At 40.6% G+C, this 21,819-nt stretch overlaps 3 protein-coding genes across 12 annotated transcripts in view; 1 reads left to right on the top strand and 2 right to left on the bottom strand.

The window, feature by feature from the left end:
* The window catches only part of LOC124198267 (mucin-12-like), a 31,869-nt gene extending 17,264 nt beyond the window's left edge, over window positions 1-14,605 (top strand). For 2 of the 7 annotated variants that reach the window (XM_046594049.1, XM_046594047.1), the window contains 4 exons: window positions 166-9,408; window positions 9,545-9,949; window positions 10,056-10,136; window positions 10,309-14,605. In XM_046594049.1, the coding sequence (XP_046450005.1) occupies window positions 166-9,408; window positions 9,545-9,949; window positions 10,056-10,136; window positions 10,309-14,198 (13,619 nt within the window). In that variant the 3' untranslated portion in view covers window positions 14,199-14,605. The remainder of the gene's footprint in view (window positions 1-165; window positions 9,409-9,544; window positions 9,950-10,055; window positions 10,137-10,308) is intronic. The other 5 variants (XM_046594052.1, XM_046594051.1, XM_046594048.1 and 2 more) reach the window with 5 other exon arrangements.
* On the bottom strand, window positions 14,592-17,067 carry LOC124198268 (probable ATP-dependent RNA helicase DDX52). The gene is made up of 8 exons (XM_046594055.1): window positions 16,771-17,067; window positions 16,400-16,710; window positions 15,967-16,340; window positions 15,830-15,902; window positions 15,458-15,752; window positions 15,115-15,388; window positions 14,972-15,047; window positions 14,592-14,907 (listed from the first exon to the last, which is right to left on the bottom strand). Exons 1-8 carry the CDS (start codon window positions 16,855-16,857, stop codon window positions 14,652-14,654), a joined length of 1,746 nt encoding a protein of 581 aa, XP_046450011.1. The 5' UTR covers window positions 16,858-17,067; the 3' UTR covers window positions 14,592-14,651.
* Window positions 17,068-17,900: 833 nt separating this feature from the next.
* LOC124198269 (group 3 secretory phospholipase A2-like) lies at window positions 17,901-21,477 on the bottom strand. Of its 4 annotated transcripts, none has more exons than XM_046594056.1 (5): window positions 21,134-21,477; window positions 20,734-21,054; window positions 19,318-19,545; window positions 18,716-18,796; window positions 17,901-18,638 (listed from the first exon to the last, which is right to left on the bottom strand). In XM_046594056.1, exons 1-5 carry the CDS (start codon window positions 21,376-21,378, stop codon window positions 18,527-18,529), a joined length of 987 nt encoding a protein of 328 aa, XP_046450012.1. In that variant the 5' UTR covers window positions 21,379-21,477; the 3' UTR covers window positions 17,901-18,526. The 4 variants fall into 4 exon arrangements, with proteins under 4 accessions (XP_046450012.1, XP_046450013.1, XP_046450014.1 ...); XM_046594057.1 differs by lacking the exon at window positions 19,318-19,545 and adding an exon at window positions 20,059-20,277 and having other exon boundaries at window positions 21,134-21,474; XM_046594058.1 differs by lacking the exon at window positions 19,318-19,545 and adding an exon at window positions 20,059-20,274 and having other exon boundaries at window positions 21,134-21,473.
* Between the last annotated feature and the right edge of the window lie 342 nt (window positions 21,478-21,819).

Below are 21,819 nucleotides of genomic sequence, written 5' to 3'. Positions count from 1 at the left end.
ATGCTGATACAAATTCTTCGTCAGTGCAATCTGTCATTCCGTTAGTTACTGATGCGCAAGCAGAATTGACTCTTCCCAGTCTTACTACAATATTTCCTCATCATACTACTTCAGATCTATCGTCTAATCTGTTTTCTGAATCAACTACTATTATTACCTCAACAGGTTTCACTCCAGATGAAGGGACGACTACCACTGCCTTCACTGTATCTAACTATCCTGACTCTACATCTTCCGTTACTGTCTCCCAAACGATTAATGAAGAAACGGCTTCTTCTGTCCAACCCGAACTTTCTTCAACATTTGAGCAAGACACGGAGTCGCCTCTTACCAATTCAGCTACTGAAGAGTTTACGTCAGATCCCTGTACAGCAACAACAGATGTCCTTACTGAAACTGTAACTGATTTTTCATCTACAACAGAATCAATTTTGCAAACCGAATTCGTTGAACAATTGTCAACCCTCACTCCACCCGAACTGTCTACAGTGCTTCAAGAAGAACAAACAATTCGCCCCACAGAAACTTCATCAAGTGGTGAATTAATTACAGATGAAAATATGGAATCTGTGTCGCCCATGTTTTCCGCTACCCAATCTTCAACCACCATCAATTCTGAAATCGTAAGTGATAACACGAGCCCTGTAAGTATTGAATCAACGTCCCAAACGGAAATGATGACCAGTCTATTTGAAGAACTGACATCTACATCAACACCCGGGATACAATCAGAACAGCAAACATCTTTTATAACTGAATCTACAATCATCCAATCAATTACTACAACACCTAGCACAACCGAAAATTTGTTTTCTTTAAACACCACCCAGAGTTCGTTCGACGAAGACGATATAACAACCTTTTCAACAGAACCGTCAGAAGAAAGTTCTGAGGTACAAGAGCAAGAAAATGGACTAACGAGCTCCGCATCAGCAATTGAAGTTGACGTCACAACACCCATTCCTTTAACCACACACTTAAATTATCAGAACATCACAACAGTAACTGAAAGTTATGTCCAAACTGACACGTCAACAACAGAATCTAACCAGGAAGTAACAATAACCGAAGTTTCTTCTTCGACGGTTTCACTATCAAGTGACGAGGTAGAGATAGAGTCTGATGGACCGAGTTCGGTTTCTATCGTATCCACTGTCGCGCCGGAATCGTCCACTGAAAATGAACAAACAAGCTCCTTTACCACAATTGATTCCGCAGTCACTAAACCCGAAATTTTATCGACTAGCCAAAACTCCATTGGAGTAACTGAAAATTTTTCTCAATCTGTAACGTCAACGATATCAAATCTGGAAATAACAACAGAATTTTTAGTTTCTTCATCAGCCCAATCACAAGCAAGTGAAGAAGTAGAGATAGAGTCTGATGGACCAAGTTTTGTTTCAGAAGTCTCCACTAATACACCAGAATTCTCCACCATGGAACAAACAATATCACCGCCTACACTTTTGGAAACATCAACCTCCATCGAAAGTGAAATGTCAACGATTTCTGCCATTCAAAGTTCAACAATCGAAGATGTGTCTAATTCAATAGATGCTGGGCAAACCGAGTCGACAACAACCACAAATTTGGATGTTGTTACTTCAAAACCAGATACATCGGAAGAAATTATAATTAACACCACACCCCAAATTCCAACTGGAACACTGGATTCAGATTCGCACCTTTCCAGTATGCCATTTACCCAAACTACAACCCAGTCTACTACTGTTTTTACAACAAATACTGAAATTATTACCATTAGTCCTTCTGATTCCTTTTTTTCGGAAACAACTTCTGGCACATCAATCATCACAGATTACGAAAACTTTGACACTGCCTCTACTGTTTTCTCAACGTCATCATCTGATGGAACAGACGGATTATTGTCGACGTCTTCGACAATGATAGTTACGGAGAATCTGGATTATTCTACTGAACCATCAACACAATCTTCTACTCAGCCGTCTTTTGTTGCAACTACACTTGAAACAGGCACGAGTTCTATCAATATTGATTCTACGACGCAAGCATCTACCTTCTCTGAAGAACCAAACACCGATTCCGAATTTTTTTCGCATTCGGAACAAACGGTCAGTTCAGCCGAATTTTCTTCGACCCAATCTGCATTTACAACCACCGAAAAAATGAATGAGAGTGATGACAACGAAACTTCTACCCTTTTTCCGATTTCAACCAATGCTGCAACGGAGCCAACTGCAACAACTGGATCAGAATCTAATGTAGCAACTGACGGTGGGTTATTTTCAACTTTTCCCATCTCAAATGATCCGGAAACTCAATCGACATTTTCGACTTTACCACCTGAAACTCAAACAAACACTATTCTGCCAACAGAACAAACAGAAACAATTACAACGTCAACCGAGGACACAACTTCACATTTTCCAAATAGCGAAGCAACTGGTGAGCATGTCAACAATTTTGGTGAATCTTCAGTGAATGATTCCTCATCTACGGTTACAAGTCAGACAAACGACCCTTTAACTTCCCAAACTGTTGTTCATAATATTGTGTCTTCTACTACTGTCCCCACTGACCCAGGAAATGTGGAAACAGAAACTGATTCTCCGTCAACTATTCAGTCTGTTCTGTCCACTTTAAGTGAACAAATGGGAATATCTCTTCCAGGTCTATCAACACTCTTCCCTAGTAATACTGTTTCCGCTCTATCGTCCACTGTGTCCTCCGTGACAGATAGTACTTCGAACGATGTAATAATTTCAACTTACTTTACTACTACTAATTCTCCTAGCTCTACTTCTATAACATTTTCTCAAATTAATAACGAAGAAATGGTTTCTTCCACTGAGCATCCTGATTTTTCGTCATTTCCTCAATTTTCTACCGAAGGGAACGGACTAGTTACTACTTTCATGTCTGATATTAACCAATCTACACCTTCTCTAGTTTCACAAACAAGCAGTGAAAGTGAAATCTTCCCTACAGTTGAACCTTTTCCTTCAACATCAGGCCAGACTTCGTCTTCGTATTCCACGATTGCATCCACATCACTATCAGACTCTTTACTAAGTACTGAATTTAATAGCGGTAACAGTGATTCATTTTCAACAACAATAGTCTCTGTTGGTCCGGAAACGATACTGTTGTCTACTCCAGCCCAAACGGAGAGTGGGGTACCAGAAACAACTGTATCAATGTCATCAACGCCACAACAGACTCCTGGAGAGCAAATAACTGAATTATACTACTCGACATCTGATGGTATCGATAGCTCCACGACAAAACCAGAATCACAAACCTCCAGTTCTGATATACTTACCACTACGAATTATTTTAACTTACCAACATTATCTACAGTAGAACAGACGTATGGAACTACTTTAGAAATTGAATCAGAGTCTTCAGCTTCTTTTTCCATTCCACCTTCAGAGACTACAGAGTCGCATTCTGTGCCCACAAGTGTAGTTTTTACCTCGACAGTTTTTGCCTCGACCCCATCTTCAACTATTATGACCACAGACATTTCCACTGATTCTACAACTACTAACAATGTTGAATCAACGTCTACGTCAACGTATACTTCTGTTGAAGAAACAAATTACACAGATAGTAACGATAATAGTAGCGAAAGTAGCATTACGCCTGCCGTTCTTCCTTCTGAACCAACTAATGATTCTCTAACTTCTACAACCGCATCAAGCGGAACTTCCGGGATGACTTTCTTCACTGAATCATCCACTGGCGAAACCATATCTTCGTCCACTTTTTCTCTAACTGGATTGACAACCGAAATGTTTAGTGATTTTACTTCTGAGTGGCCTTCTACAACACATTCTCATCAGAATAGTGATTCTGCTCCTCCTACCCCATTTGGTTCGATTTCTTCAACCACGCTGGAGCCAGAAGATTTTTCCAATTCAGAGACTACCGAATCACATTCTGCACCCACAACTGTAGATATTGGTATTGACACAGACTCTATTTCTTTAATACCTTCTACCTTTCCCACAACCGAAATTCCAGTTGATCTTACGTCGGAGATATCCACTCCTGGCATCCAAGTTACAGGCGATTCTGAATTAACTTCGACAACTGATGGCTCTACCACTCTCTTAGTTTCAGTGCAACCTACAGAACATTCAACGACACAGATACCTATAACTGAAACTTCATCAATTAGTGAATCAACAACAGGACGACCAGAATCGACTCAGTTTACTTCTACAATTGAAACATCTCCAACTTCAATTGAAAGTACTAGTTCTGTAAATATTGAATATACAATGGAAACTACTAGCACATCCGGTTTACCTGAAGAGTTTTCCACATTCCCTGCTTCGTCAACACAAAGGCCAGAAACCACATCTCCAACCGAATTAGACACATCTCATTATGTTACTACCACATCCGAATTTTTTTATTCGACTGAAAACACAGATGGTTTAATATCAGTTGTAGCCACGACAGATTCACCAGAGTTTCTAACAAGTGTATCACAAGCACAATCGACTGCTGATCATTCCGTGACCACTCCAGATTCTGATAACGGTACAACTGAAATTGAAACTTCAACGACAGATCAATCCGAAGACACAGATTTTCAAATTGTAACAGAAAAACCCATTGACTTATTGGATTCAGATTCACATATTTCAATGTCCTCTACCCAATCCTCCACTGTTATGACCACAATAACTTCTATTGATTCTACCACTTCTAATAATGTTGAATCATCTTCTCAATCATCAACAACCGTTAATTCCATTGAGGATGCATCAACAAGTCTCAGTTTTGCGTCTTCAACCTCAACTTCAGTTGAAGAAACAAATTTCACTGACGATTTTAGTAGCGAAAGTAGTATTACGTCTACCGCTCTTCCCTTTGAACAAACCTCTACCCCTGTTCAAGAAACACATTTCACGGACGATAACGATAATAGTAGCGAAAGTAGTATTACAACTACTTTTCTTCCTTCTGAACAAACTAGTGATTCTGTAACTTCTTCAATCCCATCGGAGGGGACTTCCGGGACAATTTTCTTCACTGAATCACCAACTTCACAGGAAGAAACCACAACTTTGTCCACGTTTCCTCTCTCTGCATCAACAACCGAAATTTTAACTGATTTTACTTCTGAGTTACATTCTACTACTCCTCCTCATCAAACAAGTGATTCTACCCCTTCTACCACAGTTGGAACCATTTCTTCAACCATCACAGTGGAACCAGTTTCCCAAACAGAATCTACCGAATCACAGGTTCTAACAACAGAAACGGATGCGGAACAAGCTTCCACAACGATGGGATCTACAATGGAATCAACAGAAGATTTCGTCGATTCGACTACAGCAACTACAGTTTTTGAAAATATTTCAGTCCCTTCTGCAACAGACTCTACACCAACAACATTTCCATTGCAAACCTCAGATTCACATATGTCAATGTCCTCTACCCAATCCTCCACTGTTATGACCACAACATCTTCTATTGATTCTACCACTACTAATAATGTTGAAACATCTTCTCAATCATCCACAACCGTTAATTCCATTGAGGATGCATCAACAAGTCTCAGTTTTGAGTCTTCAACCTCAACTTCAGTTGAAGAAACAAATTTCACTGACGATTTTAGTAGCGAAAGTAGTATTACGTATACCGCTCTTCCCTTTGAACAAACCTCTATCCCTGTTCAAGAAACACATTTCACGGACGATAACGATAATAGTAGCGAAAGTAGTATTACAACTACTGTTCTTCCTTCTGAACCAACTAGTGATTCTGTAACTTCTTCAATCCCATCGGAGGGGAATACCGGGACAATTTTCTTCACTGAATCACCAACTTCACAGGAAGAAACCACAACTTTGTCCACGTTTCCTCTATCTGCATCAACAACCGAAATTTTAACTGATTTTACTTCTGAGTTACATTCTACCACACCTCCTCATCAAACAAGTGATTCTACTCCTTCTACCACAGTTGGAACCATTTCTTCAACCATCACAGTGGAACCAGTTTCCCAAACAGAATCTACCGAATCACAAGTTCTAACAACAGAAACGGATGCGGAACAAGCTTCCACAACGATGGGATCTACAATGGAATCAACAGAAGATTTCTTCGATTCGACTACAGTAACTACAGTTTTTGAGAATATTTCAGTCCCTTCTGCAACAGACTCTACACCAACAACATTTCCATTGCAAACTTCAGATTCACATATTTCAATGTCCTCTACCCAATCCTCCACTGTTATGACCACAACATCTTCTATTGATTCTACCACTACTAATAATGTTGAAACATCTTCTCAATCATCCACAACCATTAATTCCATTGAGGATGCATCAACAAGTCTCAGTTTTGAGTCTTCAACCTCAACTTCAGTTGAAGAAACAAATTTCACTGGCGATTTTAGTAGCGAAATTAGTATTACGTCTACCACTCTTCCCTTTGAACAAACCTCTACCCCTGTTCAAGAAACATATTTCACGGATGATAACGATAATAGTAGCGAAAGTAGTATTACAACTACTGCTCTTCCTTCTGAACCAGCTAGTGATTCTGTAACTTCTTTAATCCCATCGGAGGGGACTTCCGGGACAATTTTCTTCACTGAATCACCAACTTCACAGGAAGAAACCACAACTTTGTCCACGTTTCCTCTATCTGCATCAACAACCGAAATTTTAACTGATTTTACTTCTGAGTTACATTCTACTACACCTCCTCATCAAACAAGTGATTCTACTCCTTCTACCGTAGTTGGAACCATTTCTTCAACCATCACAGTGGAACCAGTTTCCCAAACAGAATCTACCGAATCACAAGTTCTAACAACAGAAACGGATGCGGAACAAGCTTCCACAACGATGGGATCTACAATGGAATCAACAGAAGATTTCGTCGATTCGACTACAGCAACTAGAGTTTTTGAGAATATTTCAGTCTCTTCTGCAACAGACTCTACACCAACAACATTTCCATTGCAAACTTCAGATTCACATATTTCAATGTCCTCTACCCAATCCCCCACTGTTATGACCACAACATCTTCTATTGATTCTACCACTACTAATAATGTTGAAACATCTTCTCAATCATCTACAACCGTTAATCCCGTTGAGGATGCATCAACAAGTCTCAGTTTTGAGCCTTCAACCTCAACTTCAGTTGAAGAAACAAATTTCACAGACGATATTAGTAGCGAAAGTAGTATTACGTCTACCGCTTTTCCCTTTGAACAAACCTCTACCCCTGTTCAAGAAACACATTTCACGGACGAAAACGATTATAGTAGCGAAAGTAGTATAACAACTACTGTTCTTCCTTCTGAACCAACTAGTGATTCTGTAACTTCTTCAATCCCATCGGAAGGTACTTCTGGGACAGTTTTCTTCACTGAATCATCGACTTCGCAGGAAGAATCCACAACTTTATCCACTTTTGCTCTATCTGCATCAACAACCGAAATTTTAACTGATTTTCCTTCTGAGTTGCACTCTACTACCCCTTCTTATCAAACAAGTGATTTTGCTCCTTCTACCACAGTTGGAACGATTTTTTCAACCATCACATTGGAACCAGTTTCCCAAACACAATCCAGCGAATCACAAGATCTAACAACAGAAACGGATGCGCAACAAGCAATCACAACAATGGGATCTGCAATGGAAACTACAGATGATTTTGTCGATTCAACTACAGCAACTACAGTTTTTGAGAATATTTCAGTGTCTTCCGCAACAGACATTACACCAACATCATTTCCATTGCAAACTACTGAAACAGATGTGCCATCTACACTCTCCCCAACTTCAACAACATATACTGAAGCATTCACTAACGAATCTTCTACATCAAGCGATACGACGATTGGTTTAGTTTCTGATACTTCGTCCTCTCAACTTTTTCAATCTACTACTTCTTTATTGGACGATTATACTTCTTCTACGATAGCGGAAATTTCTACAGATTCAACCGAAGTGCTTTCTTCTACACATTCTCCAACAACCGATGAAGCTATGACTTCATCAGACAGTGACATAGCTACAACGTATACGACTGAAATTATTCTTAGTTCTACGACTTCCGCGTTTACTGCGGAGACATCTATTGTTAATACAACGCCTACTTCTATGTTTGGGTCTACTTCAGATTCTGTGACCCCTATTTTTCAGTCAACAGATGCCAATTTAGTTACCCTTGACGAAGATTACACTTCTTCTACAGTTGAATTTACAAGCGACATAGCTTTTGTGCCAACTACTGTTGTTACTCAATCGAGTGATGAAACAGTTCTTCCTTCTTCAACAACAGATCCAAATTTTGAAATTCTTTCATCAGAAATTTCAGGCACCTCTACACCTGAAGATTCGTCAACAACAGATATGCAGCAAAGTAGTACCAGCTCTTTTTCTTACTCCACACCAGAATCGTTCTCCACGACTACCATCGAGCAATTTTCAGAAACATCGCAAACCTTAACGGAATCTCCAATTAGCGAGTCAGTTATTACAACAGTTCCCACTATTGTCACAAGTGATTCTACTTCTAACCCTCAGTCAACTACAATTTTCCAATCTACCTACGAGACACAAGAAAACTATGATACAACTGTGGAATTTACTTCCACGGCGGTGAACTCAGACTCTACTTTTCCTGCATTTTCTACCATTTCGGAAAGTTCTCCCACTGAACACCCCACGTCTACTGATGGATCGTCCATAGGAACAACTAAAAATCCAGAATTAGAAACTGATTTTCCATCTTCCCCACATACATCGGAAAATGTTGTTTTTACCACTGCATTAGGTTTCGAAAGTAGCGAACCAATTGCTTCTTCGACAACTCAATCGTTAACATCCACTCCTTCTAGTGGGACTTCCGCCTCAGACTTATTTACAGAATCGTCTGTTGCACCAAGCGATTATTCAACTGAAACAAAGACAACAGCAGATAATAGCGTGACAGAAACCGACATGTCTTCTATTCTTGTAACCACTGAAGCATCGGACGATTTATTTTCTTCCTCGCTATCCACTACTACTGTTTCGTTTACCACTGAGCCATTTGATGTGTCTACTACTGATTTGTTGCCATTAACTACTTTAAGTCATTCTGTTCCACATTCTTCCACAGAATCTCTGACCACGGAAACCACGTTTACAACCGACTTAACTTATTCGACTTCTTTATTACCTGAAGTGTTAACTGAATCAACATTCTCTGATTTTACTTCAACTTCTGTAACAACAATGGGCTCAGGGTTTGCGTCGGCATCTGAACCTTTCTTCTCAACCACCACTCCCATAGACATATTTATAAGCACTACTCCCATGCTCACTCAACCATCGACTACGACTTCACCTTCATCAGCAGATACTCTATCGACTGAACCTTTTACGGTTACCAACGATTACGGTACTTCTTTATTCACGACGACTACATAACATATCAGACGATACAACTTCTTCTTATCTGTCCTTTTACATAATTTCGTATGTCCATAATGCAGTGTCTTCCTCAATGTTTGATACTATTTATTCTGTCACACTAGAATCGACCTCGGAATCTACTGAGTCATCGAGTTTAGCTACGACCGAAGAACACGATGAACAATCACCTTCTTCAGGTCCCCTTTCGACCGATAGTTCGATAACTACTTCCCAAACTTCTGTAACGTCTGAAACTACTGCTCCAGACCAGTTGATCTCTGATGTTACGAGTGAAGAAACTTCTCTTGGCACAACAACTGCAAATATTTTCATTACTTCAACTGAATCTCCTCATTTCACTTCCACGACTGATGCTGCAACTGTGATAACTTCATCTACCGATGTTTCTTCGCCCTTTTCTACAACTGCTATCACTACCGAACCAACAGAAGCTGTAACAACATCCCAGAGTTCTACAACTACGCATAGCACTCTTCCTTCCACTGTTAATTTTACTACACCGCAAAGTATATTTTCGCCAATCTTGAATTAATTTAAATGTTTACAGTTTGTTGATTTTATTAAGAATCATTTACAATGTTTTTATTTATTTATTTTTTTCATATATTTAAGGTACAACCTTGGTTGTATCGAATGAAGTTGTGGTTACAGAAGTAACGTCCATAGAAGAAACGAGTACATCAGAACCATGCGGTAAGTTTAAAATCATTAATGTTTTAAAAATAATATTTAAAGGTAGGTCTGTATAATTCAAAATAATTAATACATTTCGCGTTACGCGTGGCAATTTGGACGGAACTATTTTCACAACATTTAAATTTTTCAGCGGTTTTAAGTTTTGTGTCTTGTCTTGTGTTGTTTATAGATGATACCGAAGACGAATTTACCACCGAGTTGGCAGTGACAGTGACAGAACCAACGACTGGAAATACTGATTGCGATTCAACTACCATAACAGAGGCAGAAGTAACGGACACAGCGGAAACTACTTCTACAACTGCTAGTTTGTCGACTTCTCCAGATTTCACAACAGCCAATACATCGGAATCAACCACACCAACCGTATTCACTACACTAGAAGATGTAGTACAGACATCTACAATGTCATCATTTGAAAGCACCACTGAAGAAATAACTGATGCATTTGGGCTGATTGAATCCAATTTTGACGTAACGGACAGTACGGAAGACAGTGAGGATGAGACAGCGACCTTGGAATGTATGGAAGAAGAAGAAAGCGCAACTGTTCAACCTACAGAGGTTTCAGTTACCGAACAGATAAGTGTCAGCATGACTACTGAAGCTATGACTACAGAACAAACAACTACTAAAGCCATGATGACCACTGAAAAAACAACAACTGAATTCGTGACTACTGAAAAGGCAACTACGGAATCCATGACCACTGAACGAACAACCACAGAAGCCCTGATTACTGAACAGCAAACTACTGAAGCCATAACTACTGGACAAGACATCACTGAAGCCATAAATACTGAAGAAACGACAACTGAAACCGTGACTTCGGAAATAGCAACAACTGAAGCCATGGCTGCTGAACAAGAAACCACTGAAGCCATGACTACTGAACAAACGACAACTGAAGCCGTGACTACTGAAAAGACAACAACCGAAGCCATGGCTGCTGAACAAGAAACCACTGAAGCCATGAATACTGAACAAACGACAACTGAAGCCGTGACTACTGAAAAGGCAACCACCGAAGCCCTGATGATTGAACAAATATCCACTGAAGCTGTGACTCCTCAACAAGAAACCACTGAAGCTATGACTACTGAACAAACAACTACTGAAGCCGTGACTACTGAAAAAGCAACTACAGAAGCCCTGGTGACTGAACAAATATCCACTGAAGCTGTGACTCCTGAACAAGAAACCACTGAAGCTATTACTACTGAACAAACTACTGAAGCCGTAACTACTGAAAAAGCAACTTCAGTAGCCCTAATGACTGAACAAGTAACCACTGAAGCCATGACTACTGAACAAGGAATCACTGAAGCAGTGACTACTGAACCAACAACCACTGAAGCAATGACTACTGAACCAACAACCACTGAAGCAATGACTACTGAACAAGTAATCACTGAGGCCATGACTACTGAACAGATAACCACTGAGGCCATGACTACTGAACAAGCAACCACTGAAGCCATGACTACTGAACAAGCAACCAATGAGGTCATGACTACTGAACGAACAACCACGGAAGTCATGACTACTGAACACGCAACGACAGAAGCCGTGACTACTGAACAAACAACAACAAAAGCTATGACTTCTGAAGCCGTGACTACTGAACAAGCAACCACCGAGGCCATGACTACTGAACAAACAACCACGGAAGTCATGACTACTGAACAAGCAACCACAGAAGCCGTGACTTCTGAACAAACAACCACAGAAGCTATGACTACTGAAGCCGTGACTACTGAACAAGCAACCACTGAGGCCATGTCTACTGAACAAACAACCACGGAAGTCATGACTACTGAACAAGTAACCACTGAAGCCGTGACTACTGAACAAACAACCACGGAAGTCATCACTACTGAACAAGTAACCACTGAAGCCGCGACTACTGAACAAACAACAACGAAAGCCGTGACTACTGAACAAGCAACCACTGAGGCCATGACTACTGAACAAACAACCACGGAAGTCATGACTACTGAACAAGCAACCACTGAAGCCGTGACTACTGAACAAACAACAACGAAAGCCGTGACTACTGAACAAGCAACCACTGAGGCCATGACTACTGAACAAACAACCACGGAAGTCATGACTACTGAACAAGCAACCACTGAAGCCGTTACTACTGAACAAACAACAACTGAAGCCGTGACTACTGAAAAAGCAACCACTGAGGCCATGACTACGGAACAAGCAACCACTGAGGCCATGACTACTGAACAAACAACCACAGAAGCCATGACTTCTGAACAAACAACCACGGAAGCCCTCATTACTGAGCAACTAACCACTGAAGCCATGACTACTGAACAAACAACAACTGAAGCCGTAACTACTGAAAAGGCAACAACTGAAGCCATGACTGATGAACAAGAAACGACTGAAGCCATGACTACTGAACAAACAATTGAAGCCGTGACTACTGAAAAGGCAACTACGGAAGCTATGATTACTGAACAGGTAACCACTGAAGCCATGACTACTGAACAAGCAACCACTGAGGCCATGACTACTGAGCAAACAACTGAAATTATTACCACTACTCCGGGCCCAACTACAGAGAAGATGACTACTACAGAACAAGTAACAACGGAGTATGTCACCGAAGCACCCATTGTAGAAACTACTACAACTGAAAAGATAACAGTGAAACCCACTTCTGAACTACCATTGACTAATGCACCAACAGAAGTGCCGACGGAAGAGCTGACAGAAGCACCGACAAAACTACCAACTACTATGATGTCAGCCGTTTTTACTACGCCGATCTCGGATGTGCAACAAAGTACAACCTTCTCAACCACCTTTCAGGAAACCACCACTGAAAGTTACTTGACAACGCCTTTACTACCGAGTATTGAAGTTATCACCGTTTTCACTGATCTAATCGTACCCGTGCCCCCGCCCCCGCCAATCAATACTATTTTCGTACCGTCGGTATCTTCTTCATCATCCGGATCATCTCAAAGTTCGTCATCATCAGGGGATTCGTCAATCAGTAGCGGACCATCCTCACCTTGGGGGGCCTTAGTTCCTATTTGGAACGCTTTTCCAGTTTTAGGCATTGCAGCACTTATAATCGCTTCGCCTTTCCTGCTACTTCTTTCCGTGCTGTTCATTGGAACCCCTTTCGGTAGATCTATTGATGGCGGTGGTGACTTGCTCCTTGCTCTTTTCAACGATCTCTATGAAGATCGTACGCTGGACCATCCTTGGTTGATCGCCAAAATCCTATCGCAAATGTTTCCCGAAGAATTTAATCCATCTAGCAGCGAAGAAAGAATGGTTCTTACCAAATATGTTGCAAAAATGTTTCCGGAGCAACTTGAAACCTTGCAAAATTGGAAAGAGTTGTCGATACCTAGTGTGTTGATCCATTTGATTCCGGAGAAATTCGCTCAAGTAGACTATAAGCATCTGGATAAATATCTGACCGATGATACAATTGACTATACCGAAACTGGAAACCTAAGATTGTTAATGCTTCGCCTCCTGACAGCCGCAAAAGACAATCTTCCGGAATTCGCCCAGAAATATATAACTCCAGATGTCGAAGATAAACTGCGAGTTATAGTGAAAAACTCCGATTTCATTTCAAAGTTAAAGAATGTCATACCGGATTCGAGTCACTTGGATAACGAATGGCTTTTTGATCGACTTATGTTCAAAATCAAGAATTTCAAGAAATCCGATGAGGAAATCGAGGAATCAGCACCAACGGAACCAACAACACAAGGAACAACACAACCCGAAACACGCCCTACAACAACGTCCGTGTCACCACCTCCGAAATGTCAATGGGGCCCAATTCTCTGTTCAATTAATCGCGTCTCTTTCCAACGGAATGCAGACAAGCGTGGAGACGTAGATGCGGGGGCAATGAAGGAAATTGTTTCTAGGAAACCCAACAACGTTCCACAGTGGCTTCGTGCTGCAAGAAGGAAGAATGCAACTGAGAAAGCCCTGTCCATCAAAGAGCCACGACGCGTTCCCAACATGCTCTTCCGTCGTTTTCTCTTCGATCCAGTCCGGGCTTAATTCAACCAAGACAAATTAAATTAAATTCATTTCTGCTGCACATAAAAAAATAATCTTTATCATTCGTTTTATCAGTAATGTTTTAAAAATATTCACACAACATTGACAAGTTCTTTATTCTGAACTTACATTTTGCCCACACACGAGCTTATTTCGCTTACCCCAAATTCAGCAATGAGTGCAGTAGAGTGGGAAGTGATCTGGTAGATCTGGCTGAACATTTTATAAAGTTATAAAGCACCCATTATTTAATTCTATTTGTTGATTTGATTCATTTGTGAAATCTATTTATTAGTTATTGCTATATGTATCCATATATTGAAATATTAAAAGTTGGACACAAAAATCCAACAAGAAGTGTAATGAAACTTATGAATGGAAGTAATAATAAACTTTTAAAAATTTCACAAGGTTTTGTATTCGTGTGAATGACACAACGCATAATTTTTTTTTTTACACATTATTAGCCACAATTTTCTGCTTCTTAGTTGACGGCCCTTGCTGTCCATTTTGTTTGTTTTTTCGAACGTTGGCGATGATCCTTTCACGCTTTTTCCGCTTAATCTTGTCGGGGAGTGGTTCCGTGGAAATAGATTTTCGAGTAGGAACCTTCCGGGCCATCTTCTTGGCATCACTCCTCGAGGTTTTCTTCATTTGCAACATGTACTCTGGTACCTCGCATCCGGAATTCCGCATTACAGTGGCAATCCTACAAAGTAAAAGAATAACGACAATTGACACATAGAATATTTGTGCAAAAAACAAAATTATACTTGCGGAGATAGACTGCATCACACTCTGTGAAAAAAGTAATTGCTTTGCCTGGACGTCCGGCGCGCCCCGTTCGACCTGAAAATAAAAATTCTTCTGTAGAGGATTGAAATCGAGAAAAGTAACAATTTGCAGTAGTACGTACCAATTCGGTGGATGTAACTGATGGCAGATGGCGGAAAGTCGTAATTGACCACAAGGTTAACACCTTTGAAATCAATACCACGACCCATAAGCTCCGTACATATAAGTACCCAAATTTGACCGGAGCGAAAGCTTTTCACCACATTGTCACGTTGAAGTTGAGAACGCTCTGCGTGAATGACGTCAACATTTATACCGTCATACACAAGTTCAGTGTATAATTCTTTTGCTCGTTCTTTTGTCTGAACAAATACTAAAACTGGTGGATTAAGACCCTAATAAATAAATAAAACAATTTATTTTCTGTTATCGTCGTAGCAAAGGGAAAACTGCTTGTTACTTACCTCAACAATTAGGTTGCGGAATGCCATTAGTTTTCCACCTTCGCTCCCGGCGAAGATGAGTTGTTGTTCTACCTTTTCGGAAGCAGAATTCTTTTGTCCGATAGTGAGCATAACTACGTTGTCAAGATTTAATTTGCACCACTCTTGGACGTCGAATGCAAAAGTTGCACTGAAGAAAGCTCTTCTGATCTGATTAGAATCGCATGCCCGGTAAATTGCCCCCAATTGATCACGAAACCCTTGGCGTCCTTCTTCAAACAACTTGTCTGATTCGTCAACAATAAGCCACTCCACACTAAAGAATAGTGGGGCAAGATATGAAAGGAATCGATAAAATTAGAAAATATTAACAGATTTGGAAAACTGTCTTACTTTTTTAGCGAAATCGCAGGTGGTTCTTGCGAGAGCAAAAAGACCAATCGATTCGGTGTTGTGATAAGGATATCTACAAACAAATATGAATACAACAACTATTTTGAAATAGAAATCTTCTGTAAAATTGATACTACCGAATCTTTGAGATGACTTTGGCCCAAATTTCTGCGTAGCTTTGCCTACATTGTCAATGACGTGACAACGTAAACCAATTCCTTCCGTTAGTTTAACGCATTCCCTATGAGTCTGATTGGCTAACTCGCGAGTAGGAGATACGATGACCGCTCTGAAACCTTTTTTCTGTGGGGCTCCAAGACAATGTATGATGGGGACCAAAAATGCAGCAGTTTTTCCAGATCCCGTCGGGGCACAAGCCAAAATCTCTCTTTTCTTCAGCATTAAAGGAATAGCTTGCATCTGAATTGGAGTAGGGACTTCATATCCTCTTGTTTGAATATTTTTAATAAGTTCTTCTTTGATACTGAACTGCTGTGCAAGCTCTTCAAACCTGAAACATTGAATAAATAAATCATTTTCCTAGGACAACCATTTTGTAAAACTACTCACGTTTCAACTGGAGTTGGAATATCACTACCCTGGACATGTATTTTGTGGGCTTTTCTCTTTCTACTGATTTCCTCTTTCTTCAGTGCGGCTAACTCTTTTGGTGTTTTTATTTTTCTTTTCCTTTCACGCCGCAATGCTTTAATTTCTGCTCTAGGATCAACAATGTTTTCCACGGTTTCATTCTCTTCATTTTCTTCACATGAATTGTTGTCGATATCATTTTCTGGTTGATGATTATGCTGTGCTTGTGTAGTGTCAATTCCAAGAGTAGAATTGCTCAATGAAGTAGAGGAAGGTTGTTTTTGAGCTAGCTGAATGAGGAGAACAACATTATAAATAGAATTTTAAAAAAAATGTCAATAATGTGGTACCTGAAACTTAATAGCATCATTCTTGAATCTGTTTTTGTCAAATTTTGCGCCAGCTGACAGTCGCCTGAACAAGTCACGAGCATCCATTTTAATTGCCAAAAACAGTGCAACACTTGGAAAACTTGGTCAATTAATTTTATTAGAAATGGGTATTTCGAAATTCAAATGAGAAACGAATTCAATGTTCAGATTAAACGATTAAACTTTCAATACACGTGCAAAACAGCACACCGAATTTTCTACACACTAGCAGACAGCATTTGGTAACGTTGCCAAGTGTAAGTAAGTCTCCTTATATAAGTGGCGCCTCTGCTGATGAAGCGGAGGCCAGAAGCTGACTGCAAACTAGGCTAACTAGCACTAGCAGACTTGCAGAGCTCCGGAATCCGGAATCCGGAATCATGGAAATTATTAACGAAGAAGACTTAAAGATTACTTAAAGCCCTTTATCAATTTAACCGCCTCATCAGTTGTCTGCAAATAGTAGAAATCTGTAAATATCTAATCAAGTTTTAAGTCAGCAATAAATTAACAAACTTGGCATTGGAAAAAACGTTTTAGAATGTATTTAAAATTATGAGTTTTATCAAATTTATTTACTAGCATATAAATAACTGTAAAAAATCAGTTCAGACGCAGTCCTTTCTGAAGGCTAAGCTTCCGCAAGACCGCAACGCCATAATTAATTAATTAATTCACGCCAAGGTTAATACGCCAATGTCTAAGACCTCTAAAAAAATCAGCGAAACATCCCGGATGTAAGTTAACTTTATTCAGTAGTACATGCGCAAAAAGTTCAATCTGAGCTTTCAATCTGGTTCTTCTGAAGGTTAACCTGCTTTTTTTTTTTGTTTTTCGTATTTCACAGTTTTGCTGAATCTTGTGTGTTGCAGCATTTCGTCCTTAGTTAGTCTGGGGTTGCTTAATAACAACTCAATGGCCGGCTGACCCACTTATAATCAAATAAATCAGCGTTTTATCCAGGAAATGCTCGATTGGTTCGATCAATTTATCTAATGGTTCATGGCAGTGGCGTTGCGTATGTGTCAAAACAAACAACACATGCAAGCACGGAATTAACCTTCAGTTTACATTTAGCGCGTGTCAATGTAATGCGTATAAATGGCACATTGGAAATCAATATTTTATTTTTGCCAAATATAAAAAGGACACGAAAACGGTCACAAAAAATGGCGTTTTAAAATTACACGAACGCGACGTAATTTTTCTATTTGGCCATAATAGGAGAACACTTCTAGGATGCAATTGGCAAGGCGCAAAATTGAATAACACAATTCAGATAATTCGTATGAAATTTCGGAGAAACGGAGAATCGGTTTCAACATAAAAAAACATGTGCACGAGCTGTATAATACGAATGAATGCGAGTTCGGACAATTTACACAAAAGTAAATAATACACACGTATGAAATATTGAGACCTTTCGACACGCGGAGTCTTAGACCCCCAGAAGATCGAGACGTCCTTCAATTTGCGATGATAATATCAAAGATAATGTCGTCACGGATGCCTACACGAATTCGGAACCGTGGTTGCAGACTTTAGTGAGGAATAGAAAGAAAATATGAAAGAAAAACAAACAAAAAGGTGTGCATGACTTTGCATGGATGATGATGCTGTCGAAGAGGAAAAACGACATTGGTTTCTATTTCCACTTGTGGGGAAAAAATTAATTGACCGCTTATTATCGGCGATGAAAAATCGTTAGACACGTAACGAAAACAAAACTGGAATTTCAATAAGGAATAGGATCGCGAAGGTGAGCTTTCTTTTTCCACTCGTTCTGCGTGCACTTGCCCCACCAGGAACTCTTCTTGCAAACTTTCTCTGGTTTAAGCACAAAACATCTGTAAGAAAAAAATGAATTTGAAAAGATCAGAATTGTTTGTATAATATGAACAAAAAAAATTGACGTTTATTATACTTGATTTGAATGATGTTGAAGAAAAGCTTTCCCACTAGGTTAGAGGCGGCCGTGTTGGCTTGTTTCAAGCATGAGCGGAATCTAAAAATGTGGAAGAGAACATTAATTAAATATTCTTGGCACGGGCTTCCACGTCAGTATAAAACCATGTTACAGGCATAACGCAACATCCCAAAATCATTTCAGGCAAAAAAAAAATGTTCATTTAATAATTAGAATGAAAGTTCGGCTGAACCGCTGGAGGCAAGGCGATGTCGGCCAAGAAGGTCATCAGCATACTCTCTAGCCTGTTCCATTTTCTGTCTAACGGTCCCTAATAGACATACATACTATTATTTTTTGGGCGGTGTACATACGAATTCTTGGAATTTCAAATTTTAGCCTAAGCCTTTTGAAAAAACATTCGAGAAAATGATCGATCGATGGCCTCGTTTTCTGTTTTGCCGTCGCCAAATAATTATAAGCTTCCCACTTCGTCCTTGATTAAGGGCCCCCCTTTTCTGGTTTCGCTTTTTTTTTTCTTAAACGATCAACACAACGGAACTTTTATCATTTTCAACACCGACGTCCAAGTTGATTGGAGGCGAGGGGACGAACGTTACCTGTCGTCGCAAGTGCAATGCATGGCCGTGTAAGGGCGACTATTGTAAAGGCCGAATTTCTCGGACCAAGCCGTGATGTGCTGAGGGCACTCATTGTCGTGCTGGCGACAGCACCTGTCCGCCGCTGCGTAGCCGCCCAGGTGCGACGGTCCGTCGGCCCGATTGCCCTTACCGCACCACTTTGTGTGCGGAATAATGTAGAGATCGTCGTCGGCGTCCCGTCTTCTCCTGGAAAAATATTGCAAAGTGCGAGGTTCGCTTCGTTGGATTCAACTGGATTTTGATTCTGCTGGATCCGCTCATACTATATATCTGTTATATTGGTTATATGAAGTTGTCGTTGGACGAAAGAGGGGTTTGAAGCAGCTCGGAAACGCTCAAGTTTTAACTTGCGAGTGTGTTAATCAGGAATTGACCGCACGAAAACGGGAAATAACAGGCCGATGCAAGGACAGCGACGAGAAATAGAAGCCCGAAAAGTAACAAACAACAGAGACCTAACAGCTTGAAAGTGGCACATCAAAAGAGAATGAGAAAAAATAAAAGGCGAAGCTATTTTGGTTAAATGGATGAAAAAGTTATTTCAGTTTTTAAACGGCCCTTAAATTTCTAGACAATTCCTCGAGGACTTTTTTGTGTACACCGCCCAAAATTGTTTTCCATCATTCTATACATTAAATGGGCCCCCCAGTGGTCCATTATACGTGTTGGTGTATTCTTGTGTGTTTTTTACTACTTCACCTCTCGTCGCAGTCGCAGGCTGAAATGGTGATGGGTCGATTGTTGGTGATGTCGTACTTGGATTTGCTACTCTTGATGGTCTCCGGGCAATGATCGTGTCGTCGGCAGCAGCGGTCCACGGCCTGCTCGGCTCCCAAGTCCTTGTACTGAGTAGCCCGATGACCGGAACCGCACCAAATCGTTCCCGGCATCATCATGATATCGCGCTTCCTCCTGCTGCTGCGTCATCAATTTAGCGCAAGGTGTTGATGTCCGTGTAACCACATCATCATATATCCCGATCCCCCGAATCCCATTACCCGTTAAAGGAAAAAAAAGTCTCAAAATCGTTGTACTACTACCCCGTGGTGGATTAGTATAACCACTCGTGTCTTGTTTCAAACCCCCCCAAAGGAAAAATGAAAAAAGAAAAAAAAAGAGTTTGAAATTGGAAGTAGACTCAAGTGGAAAAGTAGCAATCAGTCACGGAGAGAGAGAGAGAGAAACAACAGCCCAAAAGTTAATAGGTTAAACCACAAAGTCGAAAATTACAACTTTGAATACCAATCAAGAAAAGAACCCGTTGTTATTTGGTCAGGTATAAAAATGATCATGAGATTTTTCTTTTTAGTATGCGGTGCTGGGCTTTTTCGTTCTACTGGGTTAACTTATAACAGTTTTTAAAAGACATTTTACCTGACGGTTGAGGGATTTTCTGATTGACGGGCGGCCTTTCGCATCCGAGAGTGAAGCTGCCGGCACTCGATTTTCATTCGGCGGTAAACCGCCAACCGCGCAAGGTCTTCCGGCAGATCCGAGCGGCTCTCGATGATTCGAATGCTGGTGTTTAGACTGATGGCCGATAATTGCCGATACTCGGCGGCCAGTTTTTCCTGGAAGCCGGTTGCCATTTCGATATCTGTAATGTATTCACAGTCCTGCAGTGACTGGTCGGCATCGTAGATGAGCTGGATCAAATGGCGGCCGTCGCTCAGCTGGCGAAGCACCGCTCCTTCTCTAAAAGAAAAATTACCATTTGGAAAAAATGATTAATTTAAGACACGAACGATTAGATAAAGTGAATCAATAATTTTACTTGGTTCCGTTGAGTGTGTAAACTGCGTTGGTTTCTTTGAGTGCGATGCCGTTCAAGTAAAAACGTCGCTCCACTTCGCCATCTTCCAGGACGTCAAAAGCGTAAAAATTGGGCATCAGCAGGACGGGATCTTTCGGGTCTGTCGATCCGGCGGCTTCTCCTTCATCCAACCCGTTCGCTCTGCAGAATGTGAACCAGATCGCCAAAACCGTGAGAATTTTCACAACCTTATTTATACAAGCCATGACTTTGGATAGTTTCTGGTGTGTGGACGGAACTGACAGAACGTTCGAGTTGAAAGCGCCAGACGAGACTGCCGCTTCAATGGCTCATACTCTCAAACCACAACGGCGGGGAAACAAAAAATAATGATGTAAAATAAAAAAAAGGAGGGGTCTCCGCAGGGGATATCCAGGTAAACGGAGCAATCTTACAATATTTCTAGAGAATATCCAATAGGAATGGTCGAAATTGCTGACGTCAAATGGCACCATATTCAAACCATTTTTTGTTTTTCCCCTCAAGGATTCCTCACTCAACCGAACGACCCTCCAGGCCAGAGTACCAGCCTCTCGCTTCGTCCAATCATATGCTCTCAAACCGGGCTGGATTCCGTGACGTCAAATCGTACGACCTCCCCATTCCCTCTCCAATTACACCGCCAGCGGAGGAAGAAAAGAAAAAAA

Source organism: Daphnia pulex, chromosome 7 (genome assembly GCF_021134715.1).
Source record: "Daphnia pulex isolate KAP4 chromosome 7, ASM2113471v1".
Classification (NCBI taxonomy): domain Eukaryota; kingdom Metazoa; phylum Arthropoda; class Branchiopoda; order Diplostraca; family Daphniidae; genus Daphnia; species Daphnia pulex.
The sequence above is the reverse complement of the archived record's forward strand: the minus strand, read 5'-3'. Positions and strand labels throughout refer to the sequence as shown.

What these genes read in the sequence shown, in the direction of transcription:
- LOC124198268 (XM_046594055.1), bottom strand. Translation starts at nt 16,857, where the DNA reads ATGGATGCTCGTGACTTGTTCAGGCGACTGTCAGCTGGCGCAAAATTT. An exon ending in TCCGCAACCTAATTGTTGAG is followed by an intron (nt 15,389 to 15,457) that starts GTAAGTAACAAG and finishes TTTATTTATTAG; the next exon opens with GGTCTTAATCCACCAGTTTT. An exon ending in CAGTTACATCCACCGAATTG is followed by an intron (nt 15,048 to 15,114) that starts GTACGTACTACT and finishes TTTTATTTTCAG; the next exon opens with GTCGAACGGGGCGCGCCGGA.
- LOC124198269 (XM_046594056.1), bottom strand. Translation starts at nt 21,378, where the DNA reads ATGGCTTGTATAAATAAGGTTGTGAAAATTCTCACGGTTTTGGCGATC. An exon ending in TACACACTCAACGGAACCAA is followed by an intron (nt 21,055 to 21,133) that starts GTAAAATTATTG and finishes TTTTTCTTTTAG; the next exon opens with AGAAGGAGCGGTGCTTCGCC. An exon ending in GAAAATCCCTCAACCGTCAG is followed by an intron (nt 19,546 to 20,733) that starts GTAAAATGTCTT and finishes ATATTTTTCCAG; the next exon opens with GAGAAGACGGGACGCCGACG.